Source organism: Bos indicus x Bos taurus, chromosome 17 (assembly GCF_003369695.1).
Source record: "Bos indicus x Bos taurus breed Angus x Brahman F1 hybrid chromosome 17, Bos_hybrid_MaternalHap_v2.0, whole genome shotgun sequence".
NCBI classification, from domain to species: Eukaryota; Metazoa; Chordata; class Mammalia; order Artiodactyla; family Bovidae; genus Bos; species Bos indicus x Bos taurus.
Window position 1 is genome coordinate 62,192,471 of NC_040092.1, and position 15,690 is coordinate 62,208,160.

General features: G+C 40.1%; 1 protein-coding gene across 2 annotated transcripts in view; it reads right to left on the reverse strand.

Moving 5' to 3' along the window:
• PRMT9 (protein arginine methyltransferase 9) overlaps window positions 1-15,670 on the reverse strand; it is a 32,666-nt gene extending 16,996 nt beyond the window's left edge. The window contains exons 1-7 of one of the 2 annotated variants that reach the window (XM_027513398.1): window positions 15,256-15,670; window positions 13,633-13,781; window positions 10,982-11,218; window positions 10,291-10,458; window positions 7,188-7,290; window positions 6,071-6,177; window positions 820-1,012 (exon numbers count right to left, since the gene is read on the reverse strand). In XM_027513398.1, the coding sequence (XP_027369199.1) occupies window positions 820-1,012; window positions 6,071-6,177; window positions 7,188-7,290; window positions 10,291-10,458; window positions 10,982-11,218; window positions 13,633-13,781; window positions 15,256-15,444 (1,146 nt within the window). In that variant the 5' untranslated portion in view covers window positions 15,445-15,670. Of the gene's footprint in view, window positions 1-819; window positions 1,013-6,070; window positions 6,178-7,187; window positions 7,291-10,290; window positions 10,459-10,981; window positions 11,219-13,632; window positions 13,782-15,255 lie in introns of those variants that run through there. The other variant, XM_027513399.1, reaches the window with a different exon arrangement.
• Between the last annotated feature and the right edge of the window lie 20 nt (window positions 15,671-15,690).

A 15,690-nucleotide genomic window follows, 5' to 3' on the forward strand; every position in this document is an offset into this window, starting at 1 on the left:
GGCCCTCACACACACACAGACACATCAGGATGATACCAGCTTGTCCTGGTTTGCCCAAGACCGTTTCTCAGGAGCTGCTTAGTCCTGTGCAAGCCAAGGTGGCTGGTCACCCTACCACACAGACAACCTAGAGATCTGAGTTATGCTTCATTTCAAGGAATACTGCTAATCTGAAATGAAAGACAAAGAGAAAGCCTGGAAGACCTAGGTTATGATCACTGCCCTTGCATTCATATCTGGGGGGTGGGATTAACGTAACAGCACAAGGATAATTGTAACTGTTGCAGTGCTGTTTTAAGAGCAACCTCAGGACTTCCTTGATGTTACGGTGGATAAGAATCCGCCTGCCAACGCAGGTGAAACGGGTTTGATCCCTGGTGCGGGAAAATCCCACGTGCCGCGGGACAACTAAGCTCTTACGCGGCACCTACTGAAGCCTGCAAGTCCTCGGGCCTGTGCTCTGCCACGAGAGAAGACACCGCAATGAGAAGCCCATGCTCTGCAACAGAGAGGAGCCTCCACTCGCCGCAACTAGAAGAGGTCCACGCGCAGCAACGAAGGCCCGGAACAACCAAAAAACACAGAAATAAACAAGCGAGCCTCCTAGGAATACACGTGAAAGTGCCAGGTACACTGTACAGTCCCAAAAACCTTAGGGATTGTTTCCCTCTGTATTTAAAAGTAAAGCAAATAATCATTTTCATTACATACAGTAAGTGGAATCCCATGCCTACTCGTAAGACTGTCCTATGTATTAACTATTTTAAACAATGCGTGAAATTTAACACTTAAAACCAGTAACTAAATTTTTATTTTTACCTGAAGATTGTTGAAATCTACTGTCATAATTTCAAAGCACTCTGTAAGAGCCAAATATCCTCCAGGAACTCGACTCATCTTTTCAGTTGTATAAGGTTCAATTGTTTCTTCTCCATCTACAGAAGAATAAGCTGGGCTCTGAAATTTCACATTGGTTGGCAAACTGATTCCAGCAACGTCCTTAACACCCACCCTGGTGAGAAGGGGAATGAGAGAGGAAAGGGAAAAAGATGAGTTGTTTGTTTTTTTTTTTTCTTTTTAAAGAATCAAGTAACACCGTCTAATACTGAATCCAGCAAAAATAAGCATAAAAATACAATAAAACATGATAGACAAAGGTTTCTTAAACACAGTGACATACACAATCACTAACTATAAACAAAAACAAATAATAGGTGTACATTAAAATTAAGAACTCCACTCATCAAAAGATACCCAGGAAGAATGTTAAAGGCAAGCCACTGAGTAGAAGAGATTTGTAATGCATCTACTCAACAAAGGACAAATATCCAAAATACATTTTTTAATCCCCACAATAAAACCAAAAATGAGCAAAAGACTCAGACACTTCACAAAAGAACAAATAGCCAATATGAAGAGTCAGTCATGAGGGAAATGAAATTAAAGCCATGCTACCCAACGAACAGAATGGGGAAAATAAACAGTCCATATCAAGTATTGATAAGAATACAGTCTTATATACTACTGGTAGGAATATAAAATTAAAAAGACCACTCTGGAAGAGTTTCATAGTTCCTGTTCAAGTGGAACGTGACTATTATTTTAGATTCAGTCTTAATATGGGAACCTCAAGGTGTCTGACATTTGCACTTCCAGAAACATGACCAAGGGAAATTCATACACACAACCACCAAAAGAATGTTTAAGAATGTTTACAGCTGTGCTATAAACACAATACTCCCCAAGCTGGATATGACCTAAACATCCATCACCAGCAGAAGGAAGGAATGCACTGTGGTGTATTCGTACAACAGGCATAGTCCACAGCAATGAGAACCAACAAACCACACACAAGAACACAGACGTGCTGAAATAAGGCAGGCAGGCATGAGCATTCACAATGTAGGATACCATTTGTATGGAATTCAAAACACGCAAAATAATCTATGGTGTTAGAAGTCAAGACAGTAGATACTCCTGGGGGTGTGGGGCGCTGGTAACTGGAAGGGGCTTCTTCCTAAGGACCTGTTGGGGTGGGGGTGGTGTTCTGGACCTTGATCTGAGCACTGGTACACAGTGTATCAACTTCATGAATCCACCGTAAATGTATGGTTTATGTGCTTGCTCTAACAATGTTTGATGTCAGTAAAAATTTACACTGAAAAAAAAAAAACACTTCACTTCATGAGCATTTTAGAAACACCATCTTGTAACAGGAAACACTTCGACCTCTTCTCATACACACTCATTTATTAGCCTGTCTTTACAGGGCTTGAAACAGTCGACTACTAGAAATTATTTTGTTATATTCTAAAAAGATGGATTGTCAAATGGAAGTATTAATGAGTTTAACAATAACTAAATGAGAAATCACAAGTTATAGAAACAAAAAGAATGTGACAAGTTCCCTTTCAATTTCTTACCAAATACATGAATATAAATTTATTGTCAAAACTTCAAACAATGTAGTAAAAAGTGAAAGTCCACCTTCGCAGTATCCATTTCCTCTGTTAGAAGTGTGCTGTGTATCCCTCCCACCTTTTCTTTACGTGTGTAATAATAACCTGTGGATACTGCCTCAGACCCACTGTACTTATTTTCCTCTGCCCTTAACTCTTTATTTTGAAAATGATTTCAAATTTATAGAAAGGCTTCCAGTGTCGTCTAAAGAACTCTCACATCCTTTAACCACGGTCATCGAGTTTTTAATAGTCTACCACATTATTTTTATCATATTCTCTCTCTCTCCACATATATTCTTTCTTCTGAGCCATTTCAGAGAAAATTGCATTCATCATACCCATTTATCCTTTCATATATATACTTCCGTGTATCTTTATTATAAACAAGGATACTTTAATCATAAGTTATCAAATACAGTATTATTTCATCTTCATATTAGAATATATTTCATATTCTGTATTTATTAACTGAATCAATAAATCAAAACTAACTCCCCCTGACCAGTCCCAATACAGGATCATGATTTCAATTTAGCTGTCCTATCCTTTGACAATTTTATTTTGTTTTGGCCATACCATGTTGCTTGCAGGATCTTAGTTCCATTTATTAATCTATTTGTTATAAATAGGGATTTATGGATTCTTACTTTATTCAATGGAACTGCCCTTATATATCTTGGTGCTTAAAATGTCCAAGATTTGGCTAGTGGGAGACACTTCCAAACATGCTCCTGTGACCTTTAACCACCCACATCATTTTCTTCGGCAGTTCCTTAAGTTTCTGCCCCAGTTATTTCACAGTCATCTTCAGTCTGTTCTGCCCCAGTCTGGGAAGCAGCCATTTCTCCAGAGTTATAATTCCCCGTGGTGAGGCATGGTATGTAAAAGCCAAGAGCTCACTGCTCCTAGAACTGTGGCTGTCTTTTCACTAACCGTCACTAACTTCTTTCCCTCTCTACATATGCAGCTTACCTGTCTCCTTTTCTCACCTGCAAAGTGAATGTTTTATCAGAGTGCAGTAAGTATGCAGATGGTTTTTTGTTTTGGTTTTTCCAATTACAGTGTTATAGTAAGCATCCCTGTACACATGTTTATTTATTAGGACAAATTATCAGAAGTAGAAACATCACGTAAAAGACTATACACACCTTTAGTTTTGTTAGATAACGCCAAATTGAGCTACTAAAATGTTGCACCAACAGGGTATACAGTCTCCCATATCTAAGAGAAAATAGGCTTCCCTGGTGGCTTAGTGGTAAAGAATCCATCTGCCAACACAGGAAACCCAGGTTCAATGCCTGGGCCAGGAAGATCCCCTGGAGAAGGGAATGGCAACCCACTCCAGTATTCTTGCCTGGGAAATCCCACGAACAAGGAACCTGGTGGGCTACAGTTCATGGGGTCTCAAAAAAGTCGGACACAACTCAGTGACTAAACAACAACATGAGAAAGTAGGATCTTATCTCTTTTTTGGGCCACACTGTGGGGCTTGCAGGATCTCACTTTCCCGACCAGGGATCAAACCTGGGGCCTCGGCAGTGAAAGTGTGGAGTCCCAACCACTGGGCCACCAGGGAATTCCCCTTATCAATCATTTTTAATGTTTTAGAATGTAAACAGTTAAAAATGTTATTCTGTTGATTTAATTTCCATTTCTCTCATTAATAGACAATTGCAAATATGTTTCAGTTCAGTTCAGTCGCTCAGTCACGTCCAACTCTTTGCAACCCTGAGGACTGCAGCACGCCAGGCCTCCCTGTCCATCACCAGCTCCTGGAGTCCACCCAAACCCATGTCCATTGAGTCGGTGATGCCATCCAACCATCTCATCCTCTGTCATCCCCTTCTCCTCCTGCCCTCAATCTTTCCCAGCATCAGGGTCTTTTCAAATGAGTCAGCTCTTCCAATCAGGTGGCCAAAGTATTGGAGTTTCAGCTTCAACATCAGTCCTTCCAGTGAACACTCAGGACTGATCTCCTTTAGGATGGACTGGTTGGATCTCCTTGCTGTCCAAGAAGACTCTCAAGAGTCTTCTCCAACTTAGCTTTATTCTAAAAGTTGGAAATTTTACCTCAGCTTTTCATCTGCCTTTTAACTTTATACTATCTTTCACCAGATATACAATTTGTTTTTTAATGTGTTAAATTTGTCAATCTTTTATGGCTTCTAGATCCTCCCTCTGTTTTGCTTTGGAAACCCTTCACCACTTAATGGATTTTTTACACTTAGATACTTAATTCATTTTGGAATTAAAAGTAAAGATCTAACTTTAACCATATGAAGGACAGGGAGGCTGGCGTGCTGGAGTCTATGGGGTTGCAAAGAGTCAGACACGACTGAGCGCAAGTGAAGTGCTTCATCTCCACTTACCGAATAGTTTATCCTTTCTCCACTCATCTGAAATACCTCATCTGTATCACACACTAAATCCCTATAAATTCAAAGGTGTATCTAGAGTCGTTATTGTGTTATACTGATCTTTTTTTTTCTATATCTGCATCAATAAATTACTTTTTATTTCTAGTTTTTATATCTAATAAACCAAGCTTCTTAAAACTTAAAACCTCTAAACTCTGGGAACTGTAACACTAGGAAACTGACTTTAAGAAATCATGAAGCAAATCTATTAACATGAAGAGGCTCACTAAAGCTAATATATTTACTGATATTTTAAAATATTTACTGATACTGATCATTTTTACTGAAGCAAAATTTATACACACACACATTTACTTACACAGAGCTGACAACCAATTATCTAACTCTAATTCAGCCAATCTGCTGGCAAAGGCCACTTTTTGGTTAGTGCCTGTTCCCTACCAATCACTAACTACTTTTACTTATCATCCCGTAACATGCATTGAGGAGTGTAAGGAAAAATATACTATAAAGATGAACAGTAGTTTTCTACCAGTGAGGCGTTCAGGATGATTTTTATTTTCTTCTTTCAATCATCAGTATTTCCTAAAATATTTATGTGTTACATTTACTACTACTGAGTTATCAGATGGAGGGCCTCCTTAAAAAGTCCTGAAACAATATGGATCAATACTTTAGCAAAATAAAAAATTCATTAATGTTCAAGAAAAAGAAGTAACCAAGAAGTTTTTATAACTAAAAAAAGTTTTCACCTGTATCACACTGCATAAATCTCAGAATCTCAAGGGTACAAAGATCCTGAAATTTCATCCCACCCACCAACAAAACATAATACTAAGTTATTAAGAACAGAAAACTGGGAGAAATAAAATTATTTTCACATGGAAATTTTTATTTCACTCTAAAATTAGTTTGAACTTAGTATATTTCTCAGGAATCTATCACACATCAAAAGGATACTATGTTGTTTCAAAATTAAATTTTCCCCTAGAAAATTGAAAGCTGACTGTTAATCTAAGAGTCTTAGTTTTGAAGAAAGTTTTAAAGATGCAAAAAGAAAAAAAAAAAAAGGCAAAAATAAAATTAAGACTGGAATAAATATCATGAATTTAAAAGTCAGAAGATGATACGTTCTCATCCGAATGTCCACTAAATAACCTTTTAAGTACAGGCAACTCCTCAAAATTACTGAAATATTTTTTAATATTTACTATTTAAATAATCACTTACCTATGATGTCTTCTTATCTCTGCACATTCTACTGCTATCCCAAATATAACAGCACTTGCTGGTATAACTTTCCCATATTTTTCACAATCACCATTTTCACCTTTGGTCTAAAAATACAACAGTAAAAAATTATATTCTGCTACATTGATGTCAAAATATTTTTGTCAAAATATGTGTGTATGATGGCAAGCTATGAAAATTTATAAGAAAGTTTAGAAAAACAATAGTTAATGATAAGCAGATTAAGGGTTTCTTTTCTTTAAAAAGTTTACTTCCATTTTTTTATATATATATATGAATATATATGTGTAAGTATACATATATCATATATACTCATGTGTGTGTGTATATACGTATAAATTTTTTTCTTTTTTTAAGTACTAGTAGGAAGAATGGGAAGGAGGGAGGTGGGAGCTAGAAGCCTCTAAGTTTGTACACAAGAAAAGATCTTTGGGAATGACTTTAATGAAGAGGCCAAAATCACCATTACCTACTTGAAAAACAAACTGCTCTTCTCTCAACCTTTCATTAGCTATTTTAAATCCAAATGATTTTCTGTAAGTAGTCAATTCTTATGACATGTTAAAATCCTTTCTTTCATAATACATATATCAATATATACACGAAAGCTACAGTTTATGGGCCACAGTAGAGGATTTCAATGTAAAATACAACCTGGCAACTATAACAGTCAATTCTGTCCAGCCTAGGTCCAAGTGGTACCTTAAAATCATACCACACAAGTTACCCACTACATTCTCTTTTGGTAAATTTTCCAAATATACAATTCGAGCAGTGAAGCTGTAAAGCTCAAAATACTTCCATTTCTCAACCTCACTCAAGAATTCCAGAGTCAATCCCTTCATCACATAACCTCAATTCCTAAGAACTCCTTCCTGGAGTATTTTCTGCCTGCATACCCCATTTGGGCACACAAGAATACACTGCACTATGTTATTAAATGTTTTTGTTCACACGGATCTCTTGCCAGCTATACAGTATATACCTCAACAGTGAGACGCATCTCCTACTGCTTTGCAACTATGCTAGGGGCTCAATGAACCGTCTACTGAATAATGAATTCTTAATCAAATTTAAGTGTTTTCAAGCTGCTTACCTTTGGCTGCAAAAGTAAATGTTCCCATGCATGAATCAAACTCTCCACAATTCCTTCTCCAAATAAACCTGCATCGACAGTTTCTGTTACAACTAGGGACACTCTATAGAATGATTTTTTAAAGATATATGTAAGTAAAATATCATGCTATTTACGTAAAAGATGTCAAAGCTGAGAAAAGGAAGAATATATTATAGACACAGCACAAATATAAAATTTTCTCATACATTTCATGTTTAACATCTACCCTTGCTGCTGCTGCTAAGTCACTTCAGTCGTGTTCGACTCTGTGCGACCCCACAGATGGCAGCCCACCAGGCTCCCCTGTCCCTAGGATTCTCCAGGCAAGAACGCTGGAGTGGGTTGCCACTTCCTTCTCCAATGCATGAAAGTGAAAAGTCAAAGTGAAGTCGCTCAGTCGTGCCCGACTCCTAGTGACCCCATGGACTGCAGCCTTCCAGGCTCCTCTGTCCATGGGATTTTCCAGGCAAGAGTACTGGAGTGGGGTGCCATTGCCTTCTCCGAACACCTACCCTTGAATCCTAAGGAACTCTAATGTTCCTCTAAAGCTCCTCTGTTCTCCACTGGCAGCTTCCTGGCTGGGAAGGTCACAGACAACCTTCACTTGACTTGCTGCCTCCTGGGTTATTCCTTCATTGCCTAAACCCTAAGGATTGGTTCATATCCATTACTTTTACCAGTCCCCCTCCTTAACCCTGAGTTACTGGACATCTATCCCCAATATTCTGTAAAAATACTTTCTACCATCAATGACTCCCTACAGACAACAGGTAGTGCAGTGAGAAAGCCAGCCCCCCAAACCCCTCCTCCACCTCCATCATCCATGTGTATCTCTCATATGTTCACTGCCCCTCTCCCATCACCACTCGTGCTTTACCCACACCTGGACTTTTCACCAAAGCCTAACCCACAGACTTCTGGTCTCTGTCCATTCTTTCTAGAAAATCTCATTCAAAAACACACCCTAAAAAAATCTCTCCCTTCGTCGAACTTCTTTAGTACTCACTGCCAGTATCATTCATTTCTGTAGTTACAAGGAAAAGGTATTTTCAAGAATAATCCTTATCTTCCTGTCTTGACTACAGCTGCCTTGGTAACAGAAAGCAACTTTAGTATCTTCTACTGTGCCCGTGGGCTTCCCAGGTGGCACTAGTGGTTAAGAACCCACTTGCCAATGCAGGTTAGACGTAAGACAGGTGGGTTCAATCCCTGAGTCGGGAAGATCCCCTGGAGAAGGGAATGGCAACCCATTCCAGTATTCTTGCCTGGAGAATCCCATGGGCAGAGGAGTCCGGCGGGCTGTGGTCCATGGGACCACGACTTCAGTTGGACACGACTGAAGCACAGTATGGCACTGTGCCTAAACCCAGTAGTGTATACACATACACAAGATTTTCAGTATTTATGACTGCATATATTTAGAATGCAAAAAGCATCTCAAATCATCTGATATCTTCAAGTCTCCAGATTTGCCCAAGGTAAAAATAAATCATTATTAATTATCGGGCTTCACTGGTGGCTCAGCAGTAAAGAATCTGCCTGCAGTGCAGGAGACATGAGTTCGATCACTGGGTCGGCAGAGCCTCTGGAAAAGGAAATGGCAACCCACTCCAGTATTTTTGCCGAAGAAACCCCAAGGAGAGAGGACCCTGGCAGGCTACAGTCCACAGGGTTGCAAAGAGTTGGGTACAACTTAGTGCCTAAACAACAACAAATTATTATTATTATTATAAACCATATCTCTTCATTCAAAGCCAATACATCCTTTCTATAATACTATGTGTGAGAAAAAAGTGGATTAAGGTAATGTAACTTTGATTCACACTATGTACTGAATTGGGTACCAACCAAAAGTCACATTGAAGCTCTAACCCTCAGTATGACTATATTTGGAGATAGATCTTTACGAGGTTAATTAAGGCTCAATGAGGTCGTAAGAGTGAAGTCCTAATCCGATGGGACCTGTGTCCTAATAAAAGTGGAGGTGATCACAGCAGTGATCTCTCTCTCCCTGCGGCCACAGAGGAAAGGCCATGTAAGGACAGAGCAGGATGGCCATCTGCAAAGCCAGGAAGAGAGCTCCTGCCAGAAACCAAATTTGCCGGCACCCACGATCATGGACTTCCAGCCTCCAGAGCCGTGAGAAGATAAACGTCTGTAGTTTCAGCCACCTAGGCTGTGGTATTCTGTTAACCGCAGCCTGGTCAGTCTAAGACAATTGAGGATGCTGATTCTATAAAATGTGTTTAATATCTGCCTAAACAATCCAACAGGACTTCATGAAAACAAATAGAGACAACTGAAAAGCACAGCTATCATGTAAAGTTAAATATTCTTATACATAGATGGAAGAAGACTTTTCAAAATCAGAGTCCCATGTATGACACAGTATAAACAAGCCCTGTTTCAACGTGAACTGAATTTCAGTAAAATGAAAAGAGAGACGACCCAGGGGAGGTAGTAACACAAGTGCTGCACAGAGAAAACTGTATCTAAGAATGACAGTTGGTGGGACCAGACGATTTTTCAATCCCCCCTAGCTCTAAAATTCCATCCCCTTGTGATATGGATCAAAATGAAATAACACTAAAAAGCTGAGACTTATGACATAATAGTCAAAGTATTTGAAGAGGGGAAGTCAAAATACGTCGACAGCTGATGCTTCCAAAGCTTTCATTTTAGCCAAGAATATTAACACCAAATGTGATTAAGTCCATCAAGCTTAATCAACTCTTGCATTATGTTTACAATTTTTAAACAGCTATGGACCACAGAGGAGGTATGATCCATTTCCACAACTGAAATACTAGAATGAACAAAGATAAAGTAACTTGCTAAAGCTGAAGTTTATTGATTGAATCCCTTGCTGCATATTTTTCTCAAGATCTTTAAATCTTCTTTGTCAAGAATATGACCTTATTATGAAAACCCATCTTATGCTGAACTATCCTGTATCTGTACCTTCACAATATAAAGGTCTCAGCATTTCTATTTGGACTAGAAGCTAGAAATGTGAATATCTTAATTCTTAAGAAATAAAATAGTGGGCTATAAACAGTAAAATTAGTGCATGGCGTAATACCTTTCAGGAATGTGTTTTGGAATTTTTATGTCAAGCGACTTCATGTGCAAGAGTTTGATCCCTTCTTCCATCTCGTTTGCTGCCACTACATCACAGGCCAGTTCATACATGGTCTTGGATAACTCACAGGCATACACAGAATGTGCTCCAGCTTTCCTGGCAAACATGCTACAAGGGGAAAAAGTGTTCCGTTAAAAAATAATCTACTGTTTTTAAATTTCAGTGAAATTATGAAACATGGAGTTTTCCTTTTATTCTTCACCACAACCATTATTGACTCTGCATTTGAAAAAAATGAACTAATATTCTCACCAAGAAACAAATCAGACAATAAATCATAACATCCACCTTATTAAGACAACTGTCATGCAGAATGCTAATTAGACTTTTAAAAACTAGACTCAACCAGAACATTAATGAAAAACCTACTCGTAAAAGGATTATGCAAAATTTCAATAACTCCAAATGTTTCTTGGTGGCTATGTCAAGTTCTTAATAAAGTAAAAGTTATAGCAAAAATGACAATAATAACAGTTGCATGAATAATCATAACAAGATTATAAGAAATTAATCTATAGATTAATTTATACTAGATTATTAAATTTCACTGTCAAAATTTTCCACATTTGATAAAATCATTAATTTACATTAGTATACATCTATATGTAATTAAAACACAATGCCAACAAACCTTAGTATTCCAGTTCCTGCTCCAATATCCAAAACACTTTTGGAGCCTGAACACACTGCCTTCTGGATTGCTGCGTTATAGATCGTATTCCTTTTGGTGTCATTAAGCATGATAAAGTGCCAGCGTTCCACCAACCAGTTTGCAACACGATAAAAATTCTCCTTTGCATCATTGAAATCAGGGTTTAGCTTCACTGCTTTATGAAAATACCCAGCTGCTTCATCTCTAAAGCCCATTCTAGAATGGAAAATGACAAATGAAACATTCAACTATACACTATCAATGCCATTGTTCATGTCACTTATCTAGCCTGAGAACCCCTCTCCAGCACCCCAAATCCTACCCAACGCAAGTGTCGTCTCCTTGGGAAGCCTTCGGTGAGGACTGTGAGTCTCATTTACTTCTTTCCTTTCTGAATCCCTATTGTATTTATGCATTCCAGGACACTAACAAGGACCTGACTATGAAATATTGCTTTACCGTCGTGTAGTAGAAGCTCTCCTGGTCATCTTCCATTTAAACAACTTTCTAGAACACCAGGATTCTAAAAACCACTTCCACTGTAAAAGATACTAACGCCTATGGCTAGCAGGTGCCTCTCTACTGTGCTTTCAACTGAGCAGAATGGTCATCAAGAGTTAGCCATATTTGCAGCCAGACCAATTTACACTTGTTACTAAAATTATATATTTTAATTAAAAATAACAGAAACCAAGTGAATATGACTGCAAAAAGAGAGTCATTGTGTCCGAAGGAAAAAAAATCAAAGGTGAGTCACCCAAAAATTACTACTGAATTATATGTGAGCAAATCAACGATAAAAGACGGAAGGAAAAAACTATCAAACCACCGTACTTCTTAAACCATCCAAAAACTCCCTCTCTTTGTAAAATAGCTCCCCACCTGTAGACCAACACACTTGTACTGCACAGAGTTAGCTGCTGTGTAGCTCCCACAAGAGATTTCAGAGTGGTCCATACTCTCCTCAACAAGTGAGTTACCTGACCACGTGCTTGGATTTACCGCAAACTGCTATTCAAATTTCTAAATGTTTACTCACAATTTCTATTTCTATACCTCTCTGTTCAGTTCAGTTGCTCAGTCGTGTCTGACTCTTTGCGACCCCATGAACCGCAGCACGCCAGGCCTCCTTGTCCATCACCAACTCCCAGCGTCCACCCAAACCCATGTCCATTGAGTCAGTGATGCCATCCACCCATCTCATCCTGTCGTCCCCTTCTCCTCCTGCCCTCAATCTTTCCCAGCATCAGGGTCTTTTCAAATGAGTCAGCTCTCTGCATCAGGTGGCCAAAGTACTGGAGTTTCCGCTTCAACATTAGTCCTTCCAGTGAGCACACAGGACTGATCTCCTTTAGGATGGACTGGTTGGATCGCCTTGAAGTCCAAGGGACTCTCAAGAGTCTTTTCCAATACTACAGTTCAAAAGCATCAATTCTTCAGCACTCAGCTTTCTTTATGGTTCAACTTTCACATCCATACATGACCACTGGAAAAACCATAGCCTTGACTAGACAGACCTTTGTTGACAAAGTAATGTCTCTGCTTTTTAATATGCTGTCTAGGTTGGTCATAACTTTCCAAGGAGTAAGCATCTTTTAATTTCATGGCTGCAATCACCATCTGCAGTGATTTTGGAGCCCAGAAAAATAAAGTTAGCCACTGTTTCCCCATCTATTTGCCATGAAGTGATGGGACCAGATGCCATGATCTTAGTTTTCTGAATGTTGAGCTGACTGGTAATTTATGCATCACACTAGTGTGTGGTCCACATGATGAAGAGAACTGAGTTAATAGAACCCTTTCATACTCATACTTCTTTGCAAGCACCTCTAAGCATTCCACCAATTTTAAAGAAACGGAATCAGACTATTCATTTTGGGTATGCTGCTGCTGCTGCTGCTGCTAAGTCACTTCAGTCGTGTCCAACTCTGTGCGACCCCATAGATGGCAGCCCACCAGACTCCACCGCCCTGGGATTCTCCAGGCAAGAACACTGGAGTGGGTTGCCATTTCCTTCTCCAATGGATGAGAGTGAAAAGTGAAAGTGAAGTCGCTCAGTCATGTCCGACTCTTCGAGACCCCATGGACTGCAGCCCACCAGGCTCCTCTGTCCATGGGACTTTCCAGGCAAGAGTACTGGAGTGGGGTGCCATTTTGAGTATAGTATAAGCAAAAAAACCATTCTAGAACCCAAACAGTGAATTGCACTCTTACGAAAGGAAATGGCAAGTTTCCAGGAAGTTCTGGAGAACAGGTTTACAAGACGTTTCCCCAGCAAGGGACCACAGTGACTTCTCTGCCACCCTGGGAATCAGGCTATGTCCTCTCCAAGAAGGTCTGTATATCTCAGCCCAGGGAAAGGAACTCTTTCATGGATACCTGATCTCAGCCCCAAGGGCAGCAGCTATTACTCAGTATATGATGTAAAATTATTATATACTGTATCTACTATTCCTATATGCTTTTGAGTTCTCTTTACTTCTCCCTAGCCAAGTCTCTAGTCTGATTCCTTTAAAGTTAATAATTCTTTGGAGTAAACTTTCCCTGCTCAAATTACTGTACTATGCATTTATCCAATCCAGACAGATCCAGAGTAGTTCTGAACTTGTAATACTGAAACCACTGCATACCTGAAGAGATGCTCCCCCATACTGTTGCAAATCACTTCATCATCAGGAAACAGTTCCAAGGCTTGCTCATAGCAGCCAAGTAGGTCTTGTGTTCGACTGAGAGCATCAAGTTCTTCAGCCCACCTGAAGAGCGTATACTGAAAAGTTTCCTTCACAAAAGAGAACAAAAATTAGTCAACATAAATGATGAAAGAACGTTCAACATGGGTTGAAGAGTCCACAGAAAATAAAACTTAATGACAATTGAAAATCACCTTAAGTCTTATTTGGCTTTAAAAGACCGTGTTTGCTGAATAAACAAATGCATAAATGAGTATATATATTTTTAATACACACTGTCCCTGTTTTATAAGAGGAAACTAAGGAACAAAGAACTGAGGAAAAAGCATTTGGATGGATCCATTATTTTACACCTGCCTACCTAGAAGAGCAAACTCAATCTCAAAGTAACACTTTCTCCTCCTTGAGGCTAGCTGGTCCTGAAATTTACACTAAGTTTTTGTGAACTATAAATGTCTATATAAAACTGACATCTATTGGGAAGAAGTCGGGGAATTCTAGGATCCTATCCAAAATATCAATAGTCTTGAGGTTGAGAAACCTTGCATGAAATAAAGCGAAGTAGCTTCAGGTTGAAAACTGAATGCAAAATTAAACTAAATCATTTTTTGAAATTTTTCTAAAATAACCTGGGCGGGGTGGGGGTGGGGAAACGTACAGAGCTTCAACAGAGTAACTCTCACAAATAATCTAATAATTGAAACTTAAAAGAATGCATCACCAAATGATTACTTCAGGCTAACTGCAAATTTAATTCAGCATTCTCTCCACCCAACAGTAGACAGGAGAGACAAGTGCAAATGCCCTGGGGCGGGAACTTGCTAGAATTAGATACAGGAGATGACTGAAGATCACTGAACGTGTGCAATATAACCTTTGGAATTTGAATGAAATTAAAGTTTTGTAATAGAGGAATGACACCATCTGGCTTTTGTTATGAAAAGCTCACGTTGGCTTTGTTGCAGAAGACAGTCTAGTTTCCCGAGCCAAAGCACACTGCAAAAGTCAACAGGAGATGATTGAGGCTTGACTCAGGGTAGTAAAAAAGGAGGTGGTGAAAAGAAATACGATTCTGGATGTAAATTTCGAGGGTCAGCAAACAATATTTTCTAATAGGCTGGTTGTGGTTGCGAATAAAAGAGTCAACGGTGACCAGCAAACATTAATAACAACCACCAGACACTTAGAGTCCACACTCCCTCCTCCAACTACTGCTGCTGCTGCTGCTAAGTCACGTCAGTCGTGTCCGACTCTGTGCGACCCCACAAACTGGTGACCACCAGGCTCCCCCATCCCTGGGATTCTCCAGGCAAGAACACTGGAGTGGGTTGCCATTTCCTTCTCCAATGCATGAAAGTGAAAAGTGAAAGTGAAGTCGCTCAGTCGTGTCCGACTCTCAGCGACCCCATGGACTGCAGCCTACCAGGCTCCTCTGTCCATGGGAGTTTCCAGGCAAGAGTACTGGAGTGGGTTGCCAGTGCCTTCTCCGCCTCCAACTACCTACGTATTCATTTACTTATACAAGAACAGAGGATCGACCAGCGAGAAAAGGGCCCTCCTCACCTTTACATCGTCTTTCAGCTCCGGCGCCAGGCTGAGCACGAGGAGGTAGTGGGCATAGGCGGTGCCAAAGTCCTGGGAACCCAGGCAATGCTCTGCGCTCTGCAAGGACCGCGACACCAGCTCGTCCCGCCCAGGTGCCCCGGCGCCACTCCCGGCGCCCCGGCGGGGCCTGGGCCGCGAGTTCGGCATGACAGAGTTACCGACCGAAACCTGAGCCAGTATCACCAAAGGGAAGATGTTCTGGTAAACGGAAGGAGCAAACAGTCTCGGTGACACCACTTCCACGTAACTAACAGGAGCGCCAGAACCTGCGCAGGTAACCTGTTCCCTGGCCACCACAAGCTCGCCCACCTTCGCCAGGCAGAAGCCCCGGAGGGCCGGGTCCCATTGGCTGGCGGCGCACGCTGCGCGAACGTCAGCACGCCCGACGTGAGC